The sequence below is a fragment of the Haemaphysalis longicornis genome, unplaced genomic scaffold, assembly GCF_048455015.1.
Source record: "Haemaphysalis longicornis isolate Haplotype H1 unplaced genomic scaffold, Haemaphysalis longicornis Haplotype H1 scaffold_6, whole genome shotgun sequence".
Lineage (NCBI taxonomy): Eukaryota > Metazoa > Arthropoda > Arachnida > Ixodida > Ixodidae > Haemaphysalis > Haemaphysalis longicornis.
Genome location: NW_027526407.1, coordinates 88,345,440 through 88,366,443, shown reverse-complemented (window position 1 = coordinate 88,366,443; position 21,004 = coordinate 88,345,440). Strand labels below are relative to the sequence as shown.

The 21,004-nt window shown below is 43.0% G+C and overlaps 1 protein-coding gene across 1 annotated transcript; it reads left to right on the top strand.

Moving 5' to 3' along the window:
* The first annotated feature begins 8,367 nt into the window (after positions 1 to 8,367).
* On the top strand, positions 8,368 to 20,231 carry LOC144141746 (uncharacterized). The gene is made up of 6 exons (XM_077673255.1): positions 8,368 to 8,461; positions 9,434 to 9,886; positions 10,836 to 11,358; positions 12,805 to 12,873; positions 14,845 to 14,934; positions 20,003 to 20,231. Exons 2-6 carry the CDS (start codon positions 9,474 to 9,476, stop codon positions 20,096 to 20,098), a joined length of 1,191 nt encoding a protein of 396 aa, XP_077529381.1. The 5' UTR covers positions 8,368 to 8,461; positions 9,434 to 9,473; the 3' UTR covers positions 20,099 to 20,231.
* The last annotated feature ends 773 nt before the right edge of the window (positions 20,232 to 21,004 follow it).

Genomic DNA, 21,004 nt, shown 5'->3' with positions numbered 1-21,004 from the left:
TTTTGGCGCACGTTAAAGATCTCCAGGTGGTCAAAATTAATCCGGAGCCTCCACTACGGCGCGCCTCATCGCCTGCGTTGCGTCGGCGCGTTAAACCCCACAATCAATCAATCAAAAAGCATTGGTTGTCTCGGTAGGCCAAAATCCCGGCGTCATAACAAAAATGGTCAGCGGCGCAACGAGAGTAACATGTAGTTGATAAGAGAACTCAGTAATGTGAATTCTGGGCACGATTCAATCACAGGGCCTTTGAAATGCGACATGAATTGCGTACCCAATGCCGCCACGCCCCAATAGCTTTATCTGAATAAACGTGGACGTATAGAAGGTGTTGCGGCCTTTGGCCACGCAGCATGCTTCACAGACATGTACTCAATCCTGCATGAATAATTTGAACATGTCGATTACATAACCAGCAATTAGGTGAGTAGCAAAGTAAATAAAAGGAATTTCAAGATGCTTGGAATGTCGTAAGGCTCGGTCTTATGGCTGCGTAACGCTAGGCCTAGCTAGAGGCCTAACATCGGCGACTGGTCAGCGATCTCGATCATAATGCAAATACCAAAAATACCCAAAGGGAAACGAATAACCATCGTAATAAGACGACGCGTTTGGCCACTGGACACACCTGCTTTGCATTCGATACATGATAAGGATATTTCGAGTGTGGTCGTATCTTTAAGCTTATATTTTTGACGCGCGTCCATGAGCTTCAACAACACATGAGGCGGAGCGTGCCCAGAATTGCTGAAATGTACATGTAATTTATCTAATACACCTACGACAGGGCGATAATACTGCCTCTGTAAAGTATTTCATGCGGATTTCTCTATCACAAAATATTGTTACACGGAAACTATGGTACTGCAATCCTCTTCTATTCGTGACGTCTATGTTGCCTTTTGGGGCTATCAGAACAAATTATGCACTTTCAATGGCGTTACTTCTGGAGCTTTCCAATTAATGCTTCAATTTAGGCCCCAACACGTCCTAAAAATGGCGTTCTCGTCAATAGGGACGTCAGTAGCCTTTAATTTTAATAAGTGCCAGTTCACTCAGCCGCTGTTCCATTGAGCTTCAGCCCTGGTTCCGATCTATACAACCCATTCAATCCGATCTATACAATCGCTATCTTGAATGTAATGTTCCCCATTCAGATCCCTTTTCAGTGGAGATGACCTAAATTTACAAAAGTGACGTCAGGTATGAAGCAAATATAGCGAAGTGTAATTTTGTGTGTAAATGAGTGTAACTCGTTTTAATAATATCTTACAGAAATGAGCTGCCAAACAAAAGCACAAGGTCTGAAGCTTGTGCACAATCACGGAATTGACGCAGTGGGGATGCTGAGCCACCACGCCAACTGCTCTTACTTTCAATCATAACGCAGGGCTCTTACGTGCTTCGATTTTTTAGCTTTGTGAAGATCGAATGCTTTTACGACTTTGCCTGCCGTTAGGCGGCTCCGCGTACATGCTTGTGAGGTCGGAGGTAAACATCTCCAAGGGTGTCAGAAAGGCTAGTGCTTTGGCGTCTATAGAGACGGTAGTATGCCACCCGCTAACGCTTGCGTTATGACTCAGCATTTTAAATGGTATGGTCGGCTTTGCCTTATTTCCGGTTGTTTTTACGTCCACAATTTGCAGAAAGGCGCTCAATATGCTAGCGCGAATTGGTGCAGGTGGCACACCTTGTATTCCTTATGTTGCATTGTAGCCCTATATACAGGTGAGTTCGCCTACATCCTGAAAGGCTCCAGGGAGGAATTCCAGAGCACTCGGTCCTTCACGAGATTCCTCTACTGGATCATCTACGGGCTAGCACAAATTAAGGTGGCTGTTAACATTTTCGCCTCAGTCTTGAAGACCTCAGAAATGGTGGAGTTCTTTCGCGAGGCGGAACGGTTCGAGAAGGACGCCAACTTTCAGATGTCCAAAAGGACCTTAAGAAAGTCGAAAGTTTTCTTTGTGATGAGGATTGCCATGGCTACACTTTTCTGCCTCGCTGTGGTGATGAACTTCAGTTTTCTTGATGAACACTATGATGACGTGGCATCAGCTTCCTTGAGGATGTTCATTAAGACAGTCGTTGTCCTGAACAGTTTCCTTTACATTCCACACGACACTGTTCATTCGAATGTCCTTCGACCGACGTGTGAAGTTTTAGCGGCGTATATCCGGTCCCTAGTAGAAGAACTTGCTCATATTGCTGCAGACATTGACCCAGCCTCTCGACTACAAAATCTTCATCGGTTAGAACAAGTCAGGCTTAGGATCGGCACGATTCGACGCCTTAAAACGAGGTTAGATCGCGCATGGATGTGGCCCCTCATCTTAGCCAACGCATCCGTTCTGCTGTCTATGTCAATAGATGCCGCCACCGCGTTTGGTAAGGCAATGTCTAAGGAAGGAATTTACCTATCGGCCGTGTTCAGCGCCTACGAGACACTCGACTTCGCTGACCTAGCCATGCTGAGTCAAGAGATGGTCAATGAGGTACGTCTCTTTCTTTGTCATTTTCGCAAATTCCTAATCGGGGTGACACTGATATCTCATCTCCGTGACGCGAAAGCCACATTGGCTAACTGCTTTTTATTTGCGCAAACCCTCACTGTAATGCGTTGAAGAGGGGAGTGTGATAAAAGTAGCGAGTAATTAAAAATGAGCCGTGCGTAAACGCGTCATCGTCATCGTCATCAGCTTGCTCGGGTCCACTGCAGGATGAAGTAGACCTGAGCAAGCTGATGATGACGATGGTGATGAGGATGATAATCATCTGTTTACATGAAGATGTGTCTACGTAACCACATAACAAAACAGATACAATAGCTTATTCTAACTGTCCATTTGCACAATATGACCAAAAGATGCTGCGCAATATGCGCCTATTTTATTGAAGCATGTCACTTCATACAGCAGCGTTAAATAAACCTGCTTCAATGATTGAAAACTGAATTTGGAAGGTAGTTTCAGCCTTGGGATGTTATTGGGGGAAGAGTTGCCACGAATGCCGGTATGTTAACTGAGTAAAAACGTTATGACATATTTGTAGCTGTCACTCCCCATTTGCTGAGTAAAAACAAAACTGGGAAAATTAAAAACAAAGCTAGCATCCAACTATTCGTTCATGAAATATGCTCAATAGGCGCTTCAGGAAATTCAGCTACCTTCCACTCGTTCACCAAAGGCTAGCTTTCGAACTCCCAACGAACTAGCTACCAGTTGCACCGCTTGAACACGGGAGCGCAAGCCGAAAAAAATATAAGGCTTTTAAGAAGAGTTTACGGGGTGCATTTGGCGTCATTTTAAGTTTTCCGAAGCAGGGCGCTTGAGTGGTACACATCTGCGTGCGTGCGTGCGTGCGTGCGTGCGTGTGCTTGTGTGTGAGTGTGTGTTTGTGGGTGGTGGAGGAGAGGCTGTTTGTGCGTGCGTGCAGTGACTCCGGACAACCGGTACCTAACCATGGCCGCACTTTACAGCAGGGTCCATGGCGCACAGGACTGTTTGCACTTCGAGGCTACCGCCACTGTTGCACAAATTTAAAATGGCATGCAATAGCACTTCGAAAGCAACCGTAGCCACCAAGTCTATTCAACCAGTTTCTTTTTCGGTTGCCACGGCACCACGAGCAATATTCTTCCCGCATTGCTATAACATCGTTTAGCTTTCGCTGTTACATTCTTCGCACAGACAGTTTTGGAGGCCTGGGATTTTTTTTTTCACATTGCACAAATGTATCTTTAGTCACATCCGAAATATTTACCCTTACACACCCTTAAAAATATACCACGCTAAGCGATGAACAGTCTTAGTTAATGAGAGTATCGCAAATTCTCTAAGTAAACTAAATCAGTACAGCATAGGGTTACACTACCTCCAAATCCCATTAGACTCGCCTATGTTGTGTTTTGCACATTTGCCTCACGGATGGGATGAGCGAAATTTAACAATAGAGTGCACAGGAAACCTTGCTCTTGAAGGTAATAATGCAGATGTCACTGGGCGAACATTGTGCATCTATACGCAATATAAATTTTTTGCTGCACTTGTGTTGTACTTATATGCCATTGTCACCTGACGTTAACCTTGTTTTATGTATATTTCTAGGCAGAGCAACTGAAAGCAATTCTTAAGACTATGGCAATGACCGACAGCCCCGAGGTTTACATTCAACAGGTACGCGTCTAGATATCATTCACAGAATTCTTGTCACACTATATTATTTTTGTATTTGAGACAAAACACACTTTTATGTTTTAGGCGATAATAATTGAACGCAATATTCCCCACTGCTATTCAGCATTAGCATGCGTGGAAACATGGACAGTCAGAAATTTTGATACTGTTGATCTTTTAGGTTCGGTTTTTGTATGACTCAACGCAACCATCCGACATGAGGCTTAACTGTGGCAACTTTTTCAAGCTCGACACGCCACTCATTGTGACGGTAAGAGTACATTTTGGATTACCTACTTTTCGCTAAATGCTTCCGTCGTGTACTACTTTCACTACGGTCTATGTTAATAGCAAGAACACAATGTTGCAATATTACCCACACGTTGATGTAGCAAAAAACAGTGGGTACAGGTGTCCGGTACGCTTACGGCATTACTTTTGTTCTTCGCGTCAATTTGTAGTTATTCGGAAAGCATTAGGAAATCTCAGCGCGTTGCCACTATTTCGACGAAGGACTGTTATCTTCGATTGATATATTGTCCAAACCGGAAATTACAACAAAGAGTTCTGTTAGCAGAATTCTAACCCAGAACCTACTCTCAAGACAGCGAGGGGTCTGCTTCGTCATAGCCCTTCTAACCGACCACTCATTCCATTCAAAGGGGTATAGTGGGTCAATAACGATGCTCAGCATTTGATCTCACTGACGAAAAGACCCCAAACGCGACTTTGTTCGAATCATCTCTTTTGTTATCGGGTCGCACCTCATCACTGCTTTTCTTTGGACTGATAAAGTATCGCTTAGCCTGGCTTTGGGCTCGCTTCGCGTTGTGTTGGGCCGCTTGACAGTTTACCACCCCGATGCAGCAACCTGTGCAATTCGCGGTGCGGCCGCAACGCAGAGCCTGATAAGTACGTAGTGGCAACGCAGATTCCAAGTTCCCGCTCGTCCAACCGCCATCAAGCGTCGGCACCTTATGCAATCTCCGTATATTTGGCACAGGGCTTTACGCGACTACCGGCACAGTTCGGTGCACAACAAAAGCCCTGGAATCTTCGTTACTGTGGCTGCAGCGTTTCCTCCACCACCGCCAGGCTCAATTCAGGCGGGGAGAGTTCCGCTGACCAAAACCAATGAAATTGTAGTCAAATTTGCCTAGTACACTCTTAAAAAAGGTCGGCGCACTTACTAACAGAACACTAACCAGTTACTTGTCCCAGTATTGACTAGGTACTTAGTTGCTTTTACTAACTGGTCATGCATGACCTAGTAAAACGCTACGCGTGACAATGTGGATCTGCTGAGTGCGCAGCACGACCAGCACGACATGGACACGCTAATCACGCACATATCACACGGGGACACTCAACAAATGAATTGAGCAAGAAAGCCACCGGGACGCACGACGAGAACGAGTATTACTTATTTACCTTAGAAATACACCTGCTTTTCGTGCCTTTATAGCTAGCAGCGGAAAGTCCCCTGAGAGAGTCAGTGGGCTTGTAAAAATCAAATATTTTAGCGATAATTTTATAATTATGCATTTTAATGTGAGCATATACAGTACAGCATGTAGATTTGCAAAAACTTTTTAATCATGATTTCGTGTAAAAAAAGTGCTGCAGTTATTATGTTAAATAATTCATTGAATTTGTTACTTCAGCGAATGTTATTATGAAACAATCAGCAGTTACTAAGTGCACAGTCTCGGTTCCACACTTAGTGGCAGGACCTACGTACCGTTCTGGGGGGTAGTAAACACCGTAAGGAGTTAGTAAATACAACCGTTACTACCCTTTTACGAGGTTTTTTTTTGTTAAGAGTGTATATATGACTGCGAGCACAGCTCAAACATTGTAGTGTTTTAAAACCCCGCAGATGCCGCGAGAACGCGCCACTACGGCCGTCTTCGCAACAGTGGTCTGCCTTGTGACATTCGATGCGAGCATGACATTGTGCACTGTTTGGTGTGAAAGCGAAGAAATTTCTGAGGGGAACTTTTATGTCGCACCTCGCCAACGGTCATATTTACTTCCTTAAGGTGCGCTGTAGCGACTCATAAACGCACCATTCCGTTCTGTGAAGTGTAAGGTTTGTATCGTGCATATTATTACAGTGGTTTTTATTATGGCACGCAACAAACAATATTTGGGCAGGCAGATATCCGAAATTTCGCTTATGACTAACTGCCTTCTGCAATCCTATCGCACTTTTTTCCAATAAGAAAATATTCCCGATTTTTGGCATGCGAAATTTCTCACAGTATCACCTCTCGCCAGGATTAATGTTTTAAAAACTCTATAATTTCTTTTTTTTTCAGATGGCTGGCGCCATTATTACGTATACCGTCGTTCTCGCTCAGACAGCAGATCAAGTTGACGCCTAAAGCTGGTCTTTGAACAACGGCTTACAACCAGCCTCGCCTTGTTCAAACTCACACATATTAAAAAAAACTCCAGCTGTTTGTCCTCTCTTTAATGTTCACACATCTTCTCAAGCGTACACGCTGCACAACAATAAATTTCATGATCGACACACGGAACCCGCATGCAAACTTCACTTCTTATAACAAACTTTATCGTTGTGAACCACGGCGTATTTTGCGCTCCCGGTTTCCTATTTCTGTAACAAACATTCTCACTGAATTTCTTTCCAGCTTAGTTTATAGGTGTATCTTTTTCTAAACCCAAACATGTGTGATCGGTATTATTGTCTTGGGATTCTGAACCCTACCTACATATTCAAGTTTCAGCGAAGATCACTTGTAACCTAAATACAACGCTTTTCATTGCAAGCAACAAAGAACAATTAAATAAATGTCCGTAAATTAAAACTTCATAGCAAGGCCTGCTCATCAAGCTTATGGTAATGTTCTCTCGTTTACAAATTCCGCGCTGACACTGATTTACCGTTTTTTATCAAATGCTACTTAAGCAATGTTTTGAACATTCTGGCAGGAAACACACTGCTAATGTTCAACTGCGTTAGAAAATCAAATTTGAGCGGCCCCATTGTTTCGCCAGTGTGTACATTTATGATTCATAATGAATAAAAATTTTTCAGCGAACCGACGCTAAGCCTTAGAGTGCTTTATAAAACAGTTGAAGTTGTAACCTACTCCGAAGAGGTCAATTAAAGCCGACACCTATTCTTAAACATCATCCCAAGACAAAACTTCGGCGTATTATACATTTCTTTAAGTAGGAAACTTGAGGTCCAGCAAACAGGTACAAAAATATCATGAGAATAGTGAGTTCACTGGAACTATTGAAACGTTATGGCATCAACGGATAAAGAGTGCGAAATACGCCCACATCTTAACTCGAAGAAATTAGGAATTCGATTTCCATTCAAAAATCTTCCTGTATAGTCTGAGTCTGCGGGCTAAACTTAAGCCTCATGTTTGCCTCCCCTGCAAAGAGAGGAGAGATATATAGATATCTACGATTCTTCGGCGGGTGAGGGATCGTTTGAAGGCTGAGTGGTTGATTTGGTGTGGAATGATAGCACCGACAAAAAAGAGGGCTGGCGACTTGAACTTTGAGGATGCATTTAAGCTTGGGTGTTCGCCAATTGTGCGGAGAGTACGACGGCATGACAGCAGAGCATGACAACATAATTACAAATAATAGCGTAGATAATAACCAAACATAATTTTAAAAAAAACAATACAAAAAGCCAGAGCGGTATCGGCATTGCTCACTGGAACGCCTACAAGCTTCAAACTTCCGATGCTGATTTTCAAATCCCACTTCAGTGATCATGCCTCAGTTTCTTTTAATCCTAATACTTACCTGCACGGGTTCTGTAGCAGGGTGTCCATTAACCGGGAGACTAATAGCCGTGTACTGACCCCAATAGAGGCACAACATGGAAGCCGGAACAAAAGTATAAATATTGTATAGTTTCTCCGCCGTTAGGCGATGTACTCGCCATTTTTCTCCGAATTATTTGGCTGCGAGGTCTACTCAAAACCGCCAAAAAAGAACCCCAAATCTAAGCAAATGTCAGCATAAGCAAAACAAAGAATAATAGATGCGATGCCAACGCAGCATACGCTTATAAATGTGTCGCCATCGCGTGCACGTGAATAATTTATGTTTCAATGGGCGGCTATCTCTTCGAATGCATCGACCACGGGGCCTGTGGTACGGCGGGTGGCGAAAACAACTGCCCCCGCAATGACGTACGTTACGAGACCGTTCGTGTGTTCGCAGCCCGGCTGTGGTGTTACTGTCGGCGGCTATATCGAGCTCGGCTGCTCGGGCTGTAGGGAAGTGGACAGGTGAGTTTACGTGGTATACGATGGCTGAAGCCTGATGAAAGCACGTTACAGTTGCAAAGAGTGGTTGCACGAGGCTAATTAGCGCAGGAAAGGGTATCAATTACTGAAAAATCGTTAGGAATGCGCGTCCGAAAGTGTGCGCTAACAGCACTTCTGATACCAACCCTTTAATTTTCAAGCCCCTTTAATCGCCGTTTGAATCTATTAGGAGTCTTCGGGTTGGGGTTAGTGCCAACGCTAATTAAACCTGTCTTTTGCTCACGCAATGTACTTTCAAATTGCACACATTTTGCATGCCTCCTTTTTTGTCTTTCTAAAGAGAAGAGTTTGGTACCGCCTGACGTTTTTAAATTCCCCTAGTACAACAGGGCCCAACTTCTAATGTTTCGTTGGACATTACCAGAATTTCCAATTTTCGAAAAAAAAAATCGTTTTCCGTGTGCCAGATTTTCGCTTAAAGTTAATAAACATGCGGTAGCAAACGGGAAGTTTGTGAGGGTATCGGACAGCTAGGGAAATAACAAACCGTACCATCGATTTTTACCTTGTAGAAAACACCGCTGCCTTGCAAACAACACTGCGTCAAGGCACGCAACAAATATATCGTACTTTCTTTCGCGCTTGTTCGGGAACTTATAAATAAGCTACTTCTGTTGTATTTGAGAATAAATACTTCAGAAAAAACCTCAAGTATTGCAGCTATTAAAATATAAAACTGAGCATGAACACTAATTACTGACAGCACTCCACGAAGCACTAACATAAATATTTCACGAAATTGCAGAACACACAAGAGATCAAAACGCCCACATTTGTGTATTACCCGAAGAGGGCGTTTATTTTCAGGCACGCACAAAACCCGACTATAAGTGTGAGCTCATGGCGTCAAAGACTCAGCCTGATAACCCACCCTGTAGAAACATTTTTCTTTTCAATACACCCTTCATATTACTTTGTCTTGTGTAATTGCAGAAACACCAAATAGGAGAAGGATCTCGCCGCTGCTACAAATATGCCAAGTGTTATGGCTGAGCACTTCAAGCCTTACGGCTGGATATGCCGCATAGCGGGCATTTTCTTCGTCAAGAACCTGCAGTCGGACAACGTGGATGACCTCGTCATAACGTGGAAAACGTGGTACAGCCTTTATTCCGTCGTATGCCTCCTGTCATTCGGCATCTTGGAGTTTGCCTTCCTTACTAACAACATGCTTCGACAGTTCGATCGAGTTCGCTCCTTCACCAAGCACCTTTTCTTGGTCATACAAGTCTGCGTGACCGTGAAGGTCATTGTGAATCTCAGCAGCGCAGTGTTCGGGTCGTGGACGATGCTAGAGTTCTTCAGAAAGGCTGCAGATTACGAGAAGAAAGCGGCGTTTTCCCGCGAGCACTACCGCTTCAAGTCCCGGATATCCTACATCCTGAGGTAAACGCTTCGTCTATAACACCATCAACAAATGCGTGCATGAGTTTTACACTTCGACATTTTTAGCCAATGTTTTCCCTCTTAAAGTGAGAATCTCTTATAACAGAGCATTAGTGGGGTTAGCATAAGCGCTGACTTTGTCGACTTATATCTCTGCCGAAACTTTAAGGTAATATTTTATCAGGCACATAGTTTCCTGCAAGTTATCGTTTCTTAATTCATTTATAGCGATGTCATTACTCCACAACGTCGCACAGGTATACGTGCGCTTTACATGTGACTAGACGCGCCCTAAATGCTTAAGCGCTGCTTCAACGAGTAGCAAGAATGTAAGGAATACTCACTTTGCCCACGGCTAACTTAAAACTGTAGCTATAATACCGCTATTTACTACTGCACACCTTAAAACTCTTTATAAGTGTTTGTTTTTTATGCCCAGGCCGTGTAGGCAAGACAAAAACAGGCCATTAAACACTCGTTGAAGTGAAACATGTATGTATAGCATCCTCGAGGGTTAAACGCCTACCTAAAGTATATTTCAAAACCATGCCAGTCATGGCAGCTTTTCTTTAGCGATATCTTGTGCGCATTAAAGTTTTGGCCAATGAACTAACGAAATTCGTTTTTCGTTTAATGAGATTTCCATAGCGGGTGTTGCACTCACCGGAGAACGCTACAATATTTTATCAGTAGATCTTACTGATTATTAGTTTTATTAGTGGCAGATCTTACTATTATTATTATTAGATCAGTAGATCAGTATATTTTTATCAGTAGATCAGTATATTTTATTAGTAGTTCTTACAAGCAGCAAGATATAGACTGTTCCCCGGCATTCCTCGTATTATGCATGTAATGCAACTTCCCCTTCCAACCATTGAATGGAGCCTTGGCACTGCCAGTTTGTTGAATAATTAGCAAAAAACAACAATGGACACATTTATCGCAGATCTTTCATCCTCGCCGCCTTCGTGGGACATTTCATAGTAAACGCCAACATGACCGTGAAGATGGTGAACATCGGAGGCAATTCTTATCTGGAGTTTGGGTTCAAGCTTGTCCCCCTGCTGTTCAACTTCCTCTTCTTCGTCTACGACCTGGTGCACTTCCTCGTCCTCAGACCATGCTGCGAAGTGATGATCGCCTACATCCGCCACCAGCACGAAACTCTCAAGCATGAATTACCCGTAGGCTACGACGGCGTCGCGAAGCTATCTGGTGTGGGACAATTCGAAAGGGTTAGGCTCAACCTGTGCTCGATTGGCAATCTCAGAAAGCTGCTGAACAGGAACTGGCAATTCTCCCTGATGGCGTCCGCGATCACTATCCTGATCCTGACGTGCATATGCATCTACTCCACGTTCGATAAAGACGTGTCGACGGACCAACTCCTGCTGACCATGAGTTACTCTATCTACGCCACCCTTGACTTCGTCGATGTGGCGCGGCTGAGCCAGATGATGGCCAATGAAGTAAGTAATGTTCAGGTCGTGATCATCGTGATCAATACTATCACCCAATATTCAGGTCGTAATCATTATCAATACTATCCCCCACCGTTGGTAGCTCATGTCACGTCATTTGGGGAGAGTCTTTTTACAGGTTGTTCTGTCGCATCAGGCCATTGTGAATGTAATCAAATTGAAAAAGAGTGTGGTAGGTTGTGTCAGATTTGATTAGGTAAGGTTGAAAATAGTAGTTTTAGATTTGTTGACCTAACCTTAGTTAGGTTAGGCTGGGTTTAGGTTTGCTGAGGTTAGGTTACGTTACATTGAAACGGCCTTTATGGGTAGGGGATGCGGCAGAACGACCTGCAAGGAAACTCTTCCTGCCATTGGTCTTAGTAATTTTTCACTGTCCTTGGATGATATTGGCTTATTCTGACTGTCCTTAACCAATGTTGGCTGCTTATGAAGCCAAATTTTCTGTGATGTGTTTCGGCGCAATCTAAAACTTGCTTCTCCTGAAATTAAAAAACTAGCTTACCTAACCTTCGTACGACCGAAATTGGAATACGCCTCAGCCATCTGGCATCTATCACAAACATATCTAACCCTTCAGATTGAAGCAATTCAAAACCGTGCCGCTCGCTTTATCTCCTCGAAGTATTCCAACCATATCAGTGTCACCGCGCTCAAGCTATCCCTCTCCCTCCCAACTCTTCATTCACGCCGCGTCATCGCCCGCTTATGCCTCATCCACAAATTCTTTCACTGGCCACAATCTAGGCACTCTCTACTGAGGCCACCTTTCAGAATTTCCTCCCGTTTAAATCACAGTCGTCCAATAGCCCCCATTACCGGCAGTACATCAGCATTTAGTTCATCCTTTTTTCCTAACGCTGTATCACTATGGAACACGTTGCCCGACGACATCGTCACACTCACTGATAATAAACGTTTTAGAGATAAACTAGAAGAAAATATTATCACCCAAGAATAACCTTCCAGTTCTACTGCTGTAACACATATTTTGTATAATATGTATTGTTGAACTTAATCAGTGTTTGCTTCTTCTACCTATTGTTAACTCTGTAAAATTATGTCACACTTATTTTGCGATGTTCCTAACTTAGCCAATGTTTTGAACTCTGGTGCTTTAGAACTTTTGTGTTTTTGCGTGTTTTTGTGTTTTTACCAATATCTTGGTTCATTTGTATTTCTGTAAACAATGTTTCACGACCCTCCCCTTATGTAATGCCTTCGGGCCTTTAAGGGTATAATAAATGAAATGAAATAAATGAAAAATACCCCCACTTGCACAGTACCCTTCCCTGCATGCCATCCTTGGTATGCACTTTGCTCACATAAGTAGTGTATTTATCTGTACACTTTCAGCACACCTTGAACCAAGTTAACGTTAAAATACTGTGTGCAGAATGTTTATTAACAAGTGTCGCTTTTTTTTATTTTGACAAGGGCCGTGAACTGAAGGAAAGCTTGATGAAGGTGTCGATGTTCAACGAATCGCCGATACAGTTCCGCCAGGTACTGCTATAAGTATTTTCTCTACCTTTCAAATTGCAAACAAGCACAACTTATGCATGACTTTACAGTCTTGTTGGTTAATGGACTTCTGAACTGCATTTGTATGTGCAGTTCAAATACCCGCCCGTTTTCTTGGACTACAACGCATCATTTCACAATTCACTGCGTCACCGGTGGCACATCTCCCGTATCGGATGGCAGCTTAAAAAGTACCCCATAAGCTGTTTAAAAAGTACCCGAACATTCAAAAGCATGTTTTGCATGACGCACCTTCTGTGTAATTACGAACAGAAAGCAGCGGTTTCTATAGCCGGCAATATTATTTTTGAAAGCGAAGCTTTCAATGCTTCACTGATGGCATGCGATGTCGCGCCAAAACACACTGCAGGAACGCCAACTTTACAAAACAGGTTTCACAAAACGATGATGATAAGCAAAGGCACATCAAGCGCCTCAAGAAACAAACGCTGCCCGTGGTCAGAATCTAACCTCGGACCCACGCGTTATGAAACCAACGTCCAACCGATGGCGTCATTACGACGCGGGCTGCATTTCAATATACCCTCTAGACGGCTTCGCTGCCGTCTTTGCGGACATCCCGACATGTTCATCCCCGTTCCATTTCGAACTAATCTGGCAACGAAGACTGCTTCGCGGAGACAGCATCGAAGTCAGCAACGATGCAGGCCAGCCTCCTGCCTCAACTGATGATGATGATTATTATTGTTATTTGTTTCCCCTTTGAAGCGGGGTGATGCCATGTCATCCTACCATAAAGGACTAATACACCCATGTTTTACACTCCTGGTTTAATACTAGCGCTGCTTACGGCAGGCACAAAAAGCTTATTAGGCACAATATACTTTTTTTTCCTGTACAAGTGGTAACTGTCCTAGGCAATATTCCCCTCTCTGCTTTTCGTCCACCTGCATTCTAATCTTCTTTTCGTCCCCTCGACAGCCTTGAAGTTAACTTCCTCTCTGATACCCTTAGATCCTAGGGCTTCTGAAAGCCCAATATTCCCTTCATGTAAAATTGACGCCAGCGCCACCTTTTGCGTATTATTTTGTGGACAAACTAGCTTGCTCTCTTATTGCAATATTTCATATAACTTACTAGTGAAGAGGCTTACTTTTTAAATCGCGCAATGTTTGTATTAATAACGTTAATAATTTTTTTTACGAAACCTGCTGCTGGGGTTTATTAACATGTCTGCTACAAGGTTTTCGTCGGCGTTCGCGACCACTGCGCCGTTAAAATTCGTGTTCCTTTATACGCCCAATTAGTCTTCTTCGTAAGCTGTCTACCAAGATGACCGCAATTTGCAGAACAGCCATATTCGAAGTAGCTTGGATTTCGGGCTTCGACTTTGACTCACGTTGCACGGGCGAAAGCTTCGCGTTTTAACCATCTTTCCTCTTAAAAAAGGGTGGTTTCAGTTGTCAGTGTTTCCAGGCACAAACAAAATAATAAATATGCGCACCCATTTTTGTCTGCTCCTCTGCAGACTCATTTATCAATAGCAAGCATTCAGATTCCTCCATAGTTACATAGCCCACCGTGCACTGCACAGCCCTAAATTTTTAATAGACCATTTGCAAAATTGCCAAATCGTTGGCGGAAAAGCAGCAAGCCACTCTGGCAACACTGTGCACCCGCTCCGCCTCCATTAGAAAGGAAGCGAAAAGGCTGCGAGCACAGAGTTTCTATGGGGTAGCTACCGTCCACATAATTGCATGCGCGTCGTGGGGCAACAGACTCGTGAAGCCGTGGGCGAAAACGTGCAACCGCAACGGCGTTGCTACGACCTGCTTTCTTTCTAATGGCGTCGTCGCGTTCACCACCAGTGTTACCACCGCTGAATTCTCAGTGTTGTCCGCCTTTTTGCAAAGGGTCTATATCTGAATTTTTAATGGCATCCGGAGAACAAATAACCTGTTTTAATGTCTATGACTGTCGTTTCTTACACAGGTCTCCTACCTTCACAATTCCATCCGACCTGAAGAAATGTCGCTCAGCGGTGGAAACTTTTTCAGCCTAAATATGCCCCTTCTGGTTTCGGTAAGGCTACCACGCAAGTGTTAAAGGGCGGAAGGCTTTGTGCGAAAACTATTTCGACGTACTTATATAATTCGTTTGCAACTTGTTGCAGTTTAGTGTTTGAAATTATGATAAATGCCTCAAATTTTCGCTGCATATTGAAACTAACGTAAGTCAGCGGATTGAACACCAGACAAAATTTCCGACTAATGAAGAGATGCTTAAGCCACAGCCCCAAACATTTCCTAGCGTAATCAGCTGAGCCTCAATTCTCGATGTTGAATCAATCATTCTAGCATAGCCTTCCCAAAGTGTTTTAGTACACTATCACTACATAATTTCTTTAACAAACACTCACCACAAAATTCCGTAACGTGATAGTTAAAGGCAACATTGGGCTACATGTTCCTAAAACCACAAGTCGTGTGCTCCATCTTGGTCAGTTGGAACGCCAAAATTTTATCTGCTTCCAATATCACGGTTCAGAGTGAATCCTGAAGCACGCGCATACAAAGTATTTTTATTTTATTTATTTGGTACATACTGCAGGCCCATTGAAGGGCCCAAGCAGGAGGGGCATAACATCAAGATGTACATGAAAACACATATCAGCAAACAGCTTGTTGGATGGCATCAAGGTTTTCAACGTTTGAGGATGAAAGCTGGTTCCACTCTGTGATGGTTCGAGGGAAAAACGAGTATTTGAAGATGTTAGTTCTGGCGTAGTGTGGGGTAAGTGATTGGAGGTGCCTATTTCTTGACAACCGGGCTGTGGAAGGCTTGATGTAAGAGTCAGGTTGCATGGATAATTTGTTGTTTTTTAGTAGAAACATGAATTTTAATCGTAACATTTTTCTTCGAATTTGCAGCGTAGGAATTCCATTTTTCTTCAATAAGAGGGTAGGAGAGTCAGTTGCACGATATTTGGAGAATATAAATCGGACAGCTTTACGCTGAATAATTTCAAGGGCATCGATGTTAATTTTTGTGTAAGGGTCCCATACCGAACATGCATATTCTAATTTTGGCCTTATTATGGAAGTATAAGCGAGGAGCCTAACGTTAGCAGGAGTATGGCGCAGTTTATGTCTCAAAAAACAGAGTTTACGAAAGGCGGATGAGCAAATATTTTTAACGTGTTTATTCCAACTAAGGTTATTGGTTAAAGTTACGCCTAAGTATTTATATTCATTAACTTCTGAAAGTGGACGAGAAGGAAGATGGTATGGGAAGAAAAGACTATTTCTTTTGTTGGTAATTTTCATGAAAACAGTTTTATCTGGATTAAGCTGCATCCCCCATTCATTACACCCTGCAATAACGTTATGCAAGGAGGAATTAAGTAGTCGTTGGTCATCATGGTTAGAAATTTTCTTAAACAAAACACAGTCATCAGCAAAGAGCCTAATTTGTATAGAGTCCGGGATAACGTTAGGAAGGTCATTTATATAAATTAAAAAAAGTAAGGGACCTAAGACGCTTCCCTGGGGAACGCTGGATGTGACAGGGAGTTCGTCGGAATTATGACCATCAATGTTTACAAATTGAACACGGTTAGACAAATACGCAGAAACCCAGTTAATAATGAAAGGTGGAAGGCCAATAGTTTCGAGCTTATGCAGTAGTTTGCCATGTGGGACGAGGTCAAAGGCTTTACAAAAATCAATGAATATAACGTCAACTTGACCTGATTTATCAAGGACCTGGGCAAAGCTATGAACCACTGATGTTAACTGAATGACCGTAGAAAAACCTTTGCGAAATCCATGTTGGAAGGAAGAAAGTACGACATTGTCATTCAGGAACGTTATTATGTAAGTAGCTATAATGTGCTCAAGCATCTTGCAGCATGATGAAGTTAGTGATATGGGACGATAGTTACTGAAGAAAGCACTGTCACCTTTCTTCAAGACGGGTACTACGCGCCCTATTTTCCATTGAAATGGTAGAACGCCTGAATTGAGTGATGAACGAAAAATGACAACAAGAAAATGAGAAAGCATCTCAGCATAACGGCGCAAGAAAGTGTTTGAAATGTTATCAGGACCTGGAGTTGCTTTTGTTTTTAAATTCAATAACATTTCAAATACACCGGGTTGTGACACAATATCAGTCTGGCTTGGGGAACAGGAAGTTTTTGTAGGAATAGCTACATCTTGTGGTGAAAAAACACTGGCGAAGTAGCGGTTGAATTGTTGAGCAATGGTTTTTTTGTCGGTGATTACTGTCCCGTCATGCATCATGCGGCTTAGAGGTTGTTTCTTGTTGCTTAGAAATCGACAGAACTTATCAGGCGCATTAGTAATAAAGTTTGGAAGAGTATGCTGAAAATAGCGCTGTTTAGCAGAGACCACAGCATGACTTAAAGCTGATTGAGTTGCCTGAATTGCCCCCACAGCAGCTCGTGCTCTCTTGAGCTGTTTGATTTTTCTTTTCATGTGCAAAATTTCTCGTGTAAGCCAGGGATTTTGCTTCGAAGCTTTTTTTGTTCTGTTAGGAACAAAATGATCGATACAGTATGTGCATATATTTTTGAATTTAGACCATAGATCACAAGTATCGGATCCAGTGAAGTTTTCAAGACAAAGTTCCAGATAGTCGAGGATGCTTTCATCCCTGGCGCGCGAGTAATCTTCAACAGATATAGCTTTGGAAACAGTGACGTGATCAGTAACTTCAAACAAACAAGAAAAACAAACCATTTTGTGATCAGACAATCCATGATCAACTGTAACGATAAAGTTTTCTAAAGACCGGCTAACAAACACAAGATCAAGTACACAACTTGAGGAACCCTGAACACGCGTTGGCTCAGTAACGATCTGTTGCAAATTGAGGGTTAACATAATATCAAATAAAAAATTTGCATGCACACCAGAGATGGTTTGGGGAACGCAACAGTCCCAATTAACACCGGGCAAGTTAAAATCACCGACTAGAAATATGTTATCATGCCTAAATGTACTCATGTGTTCAGAAAGGGCAGCCAAGAAATGCGGTGGGGAATCTGGAGAATTTATATTCTCGCTGTTTATAGAATTTATATTCTCGCTGTTTATAGTAGAATTTATATTCTCGCTGTTGGTGTGTAAGCTGCCAAACATAGTGTTCATGCACTCGCCTTGTATGCCATATCGAGCACGCGAAGTGCAGCCGCCAAGCATCATCGTCACCAGCAGCCGCTTAACGCTTATTGTAGGGGCCAAAACTTACAGAAGAGTCAAGCCCACTTCCATAGCAATAGCTGACCTCTGTGCCAAAATTCTTTTTTTATATTTTGTCACCTTCCGTGTCTCAGTAAAACCACGTGCCACTGCAAATTTCCACGCGTAGCGTAAGTCTCACAGCAATAAAGAGGAGCTTAAGAATACCACACCATGCAGCACACGTGCATTCGCTAGGCTGAAATCAGTAACAGGTTGCTCAAAATTCACAAATTCAACAAGCTTACACCAGTTGGCCGGTATCTCTAAATCTCTAAGAAAGATCATGGTGGCGGAGAACGTAAATTAAAAATAGTCAAATAAATTCGACATAAAGCTAGAGACTGCGACTACAGCTATAGACGCCTACACGTTGAAGTTCGTTTTGTTCGTTACGGCTAGATTTGTGCCTTTCCACTGATTTACAAACCTAACCCCAGCTGCCACTTTTTCAAAATACATGGCGTAATTGGAGTCTATCATGACTATTTTAGTCGCACCTGGTGAAATTAATGAAGAGTTTAGAAGTAGCGCATACATTTTGCAACAAGAGTAACGCCGAGCTATTGCTGCCGAAAAAGGCAAAACAGCTATTTCAAGTTCGCTACCTTTGCTGCCTCAGCCAGATTAAATGTTAAAAAATTTCAGCCATTCCACTCAATGTGAAAGCTGTCGGAAGTCGAGAGCAATGATTCGCCATAATGAGATGGAGCGTCGTTATTCTCTGACTGGTACCACTCAATGCAATTGCAATTCCCCGCCTTCTCAGTGCTCGCGCGACCCCTGCCTGAAACTGCGCCAGCGAGAGTTCTGTTCTTTTTGTGCTTACGTTTCCTCCCGCATGTTCTGGCATTGCACTGCCACTTTTTTTCGCTTAAAACCAACCCCACGAGCGTTCCTAACAAAATAAACGCGGGCGCTGCCAGTTAATTACCTATATTTTGCCTTAAATGTACCCATAGTTTTCTTAGCGCTAAACAACGGGGAGATGTATTACAAGCGCCAGCGGTTCGTGAGTTTCGAACGCTGATCACTACATAAATCGCTTGTCTTTCGAAGCCTCTGCGTTACGCCGCGACGACAGCCGCTACGACGGAACGCCGTGTGGCTCTACTTGGGTCCAGCGAGCGAGCTGCGACGACAAGGCTAGCGTCAAAAGTGCTCTGCACTTAAAAAAACACATTCCTAAAAACGAAACACAGAAACGACAACGACAGGCCAAGAAACTTTAGCTGTCTGAACATCTTTAATCTGGGACGAAGCGGTTGGTCTTTATACGTTTCAGAACTGCATTGTTAACCGTTAAGTAAAGTGGGAAAAACGCCGGTGTCTTTCCTCGAGTGCCACACCATTAAGGAGGTGCACGTTCGACCTTCAGCTGAACTTTAAAAGTCGCCTGGGAAAATAACGCCGCCCACGGCGTCCCACATCGAAAAATGACATGTAATCACTCATTCATTTTCATTGATGCAACAGCCATGATTGACTATGATTCACTTGAAATAAATTTGATAAAATACTTTAAAGAGAAAATATATATGAATAAAATTAACGTAATAAGGTTGCACCGTATTGCTTTCGGTCGGTCTGAAGTAGTCGCGAAGACGTAGGGTTTACGGCTCGCAGTCGCAGGTAACTAAATCAATTTGTGCCTTCCACTATATTCAGCACTTGCTTCGAATACATGTAATACACGCACCGTCATTAAAAGCATCAGTGTCTCAAGCACAGACGTTTAGCGACCAAGCAGCGGATTAGTTCATTTTAACACCAGCGGGAACACCCATCAAAAATTTGCACGTGGTTGTAGCTAAGTGTCACAAAGCAATATGCAATGCGCATGTGCAAACTTACATAACTGTTTTCCGACGATATTCTATTCGCAGCTCGCCGGATCCATCATCACCTATTCAGTCATCCTCGTACAAACCAGCGACAGCGTCGAGCATCTCACAGTTCCGAAATCCAATAATACCGACTGACGAACGGGCTTAATCTTTCTGACGGACCTGCAAACAAGGACGTCTCTCAAGCCGAAGAAGGAAACAAAAAAATGCCACCTGGAATTGTAATAAGTTTGTTTTGTTCTTTAGGAGTGCTTGTATAAACACCTTGTTTCTCAGAAATGCACATGTAGCGCTGAAATAAAGGTCTTATTTGTATCGCTTCTTACTTTAAAGCGTACCACTACAGCATGGGGCTCTGAGAGGTAGGGAATAAATATTCATCTGCGCTTTTAATGTAGCATGGTTTTTTTTGCGGCAACAAAAACCGCTAGCGCCATCTATGCTACTTCTATGTCAGCGAGCGTGAGAACAGGCAAGAAAAATTTACAGGCAAGAAAACTTTTCTAAACTACTATCACTTGTGGCACGGTCAATACGTGAAAACGTTGCCTAGTGCACAAGTAGCCTGGGGGAATATAATGCACGAAACAAGTATATAAACACATATTAGAGCGTAGTTTCCCATCGGTTTGTTTTTGTGGAATAATTATAAACATCTGGGGTAAAAACAGCGCTGACGAGCGCAGGATAAAAGCATAACACAAACAAAAATAAGGAGTTTTCCTCGCACTATCGCGACCGGTAAAAAACACAACAAAAACGGCTGCAACCCTCCCACCTGTTGTAATCCTCCCATTAGTAGTTATTAAGAAATGGTGTCTCCTGTATATCTCGCAGGTGAGTGCCGATAATGGAATACACGTACGTTTCCGCTTTTTTAGCTGTACTTGAATTTCTAGCCTTTTTTCTGCTTACATCGGTACCTGCATAATCATCTAGCCAATTTTGATGCTAAGGTGAGTGTCAAGCCTACTTCCGGCTGGTGCACTAGTGTTTTAAAAAAAAGGTGCATTTAAGTCTGCTTGCGTCCTTTGAAGGTGC

Coding starts and splice junctions, on each gene's coding strand:
- LOC144141746 (XM_077673255.1), top strand. CDS start 9,474: ATGCCAAGTGTTATGGCTGAGCACTTCAAGCCTTACGGCTGGATATGC. Junction 11,359..12,804: donor GCCAGATGATGGCCAATGAA/GTAAGTAATGTT, acceptor TATTTTGACAAG/GGCCGTGAACTGAAGGAAAG. Junction 12,874..14,844: donor CGCCGATACAGTTCCGCCAG/GTACTGCTATAA, acceptor TTTCTTACACAG/GTCTCCTACCTTCACAATTC.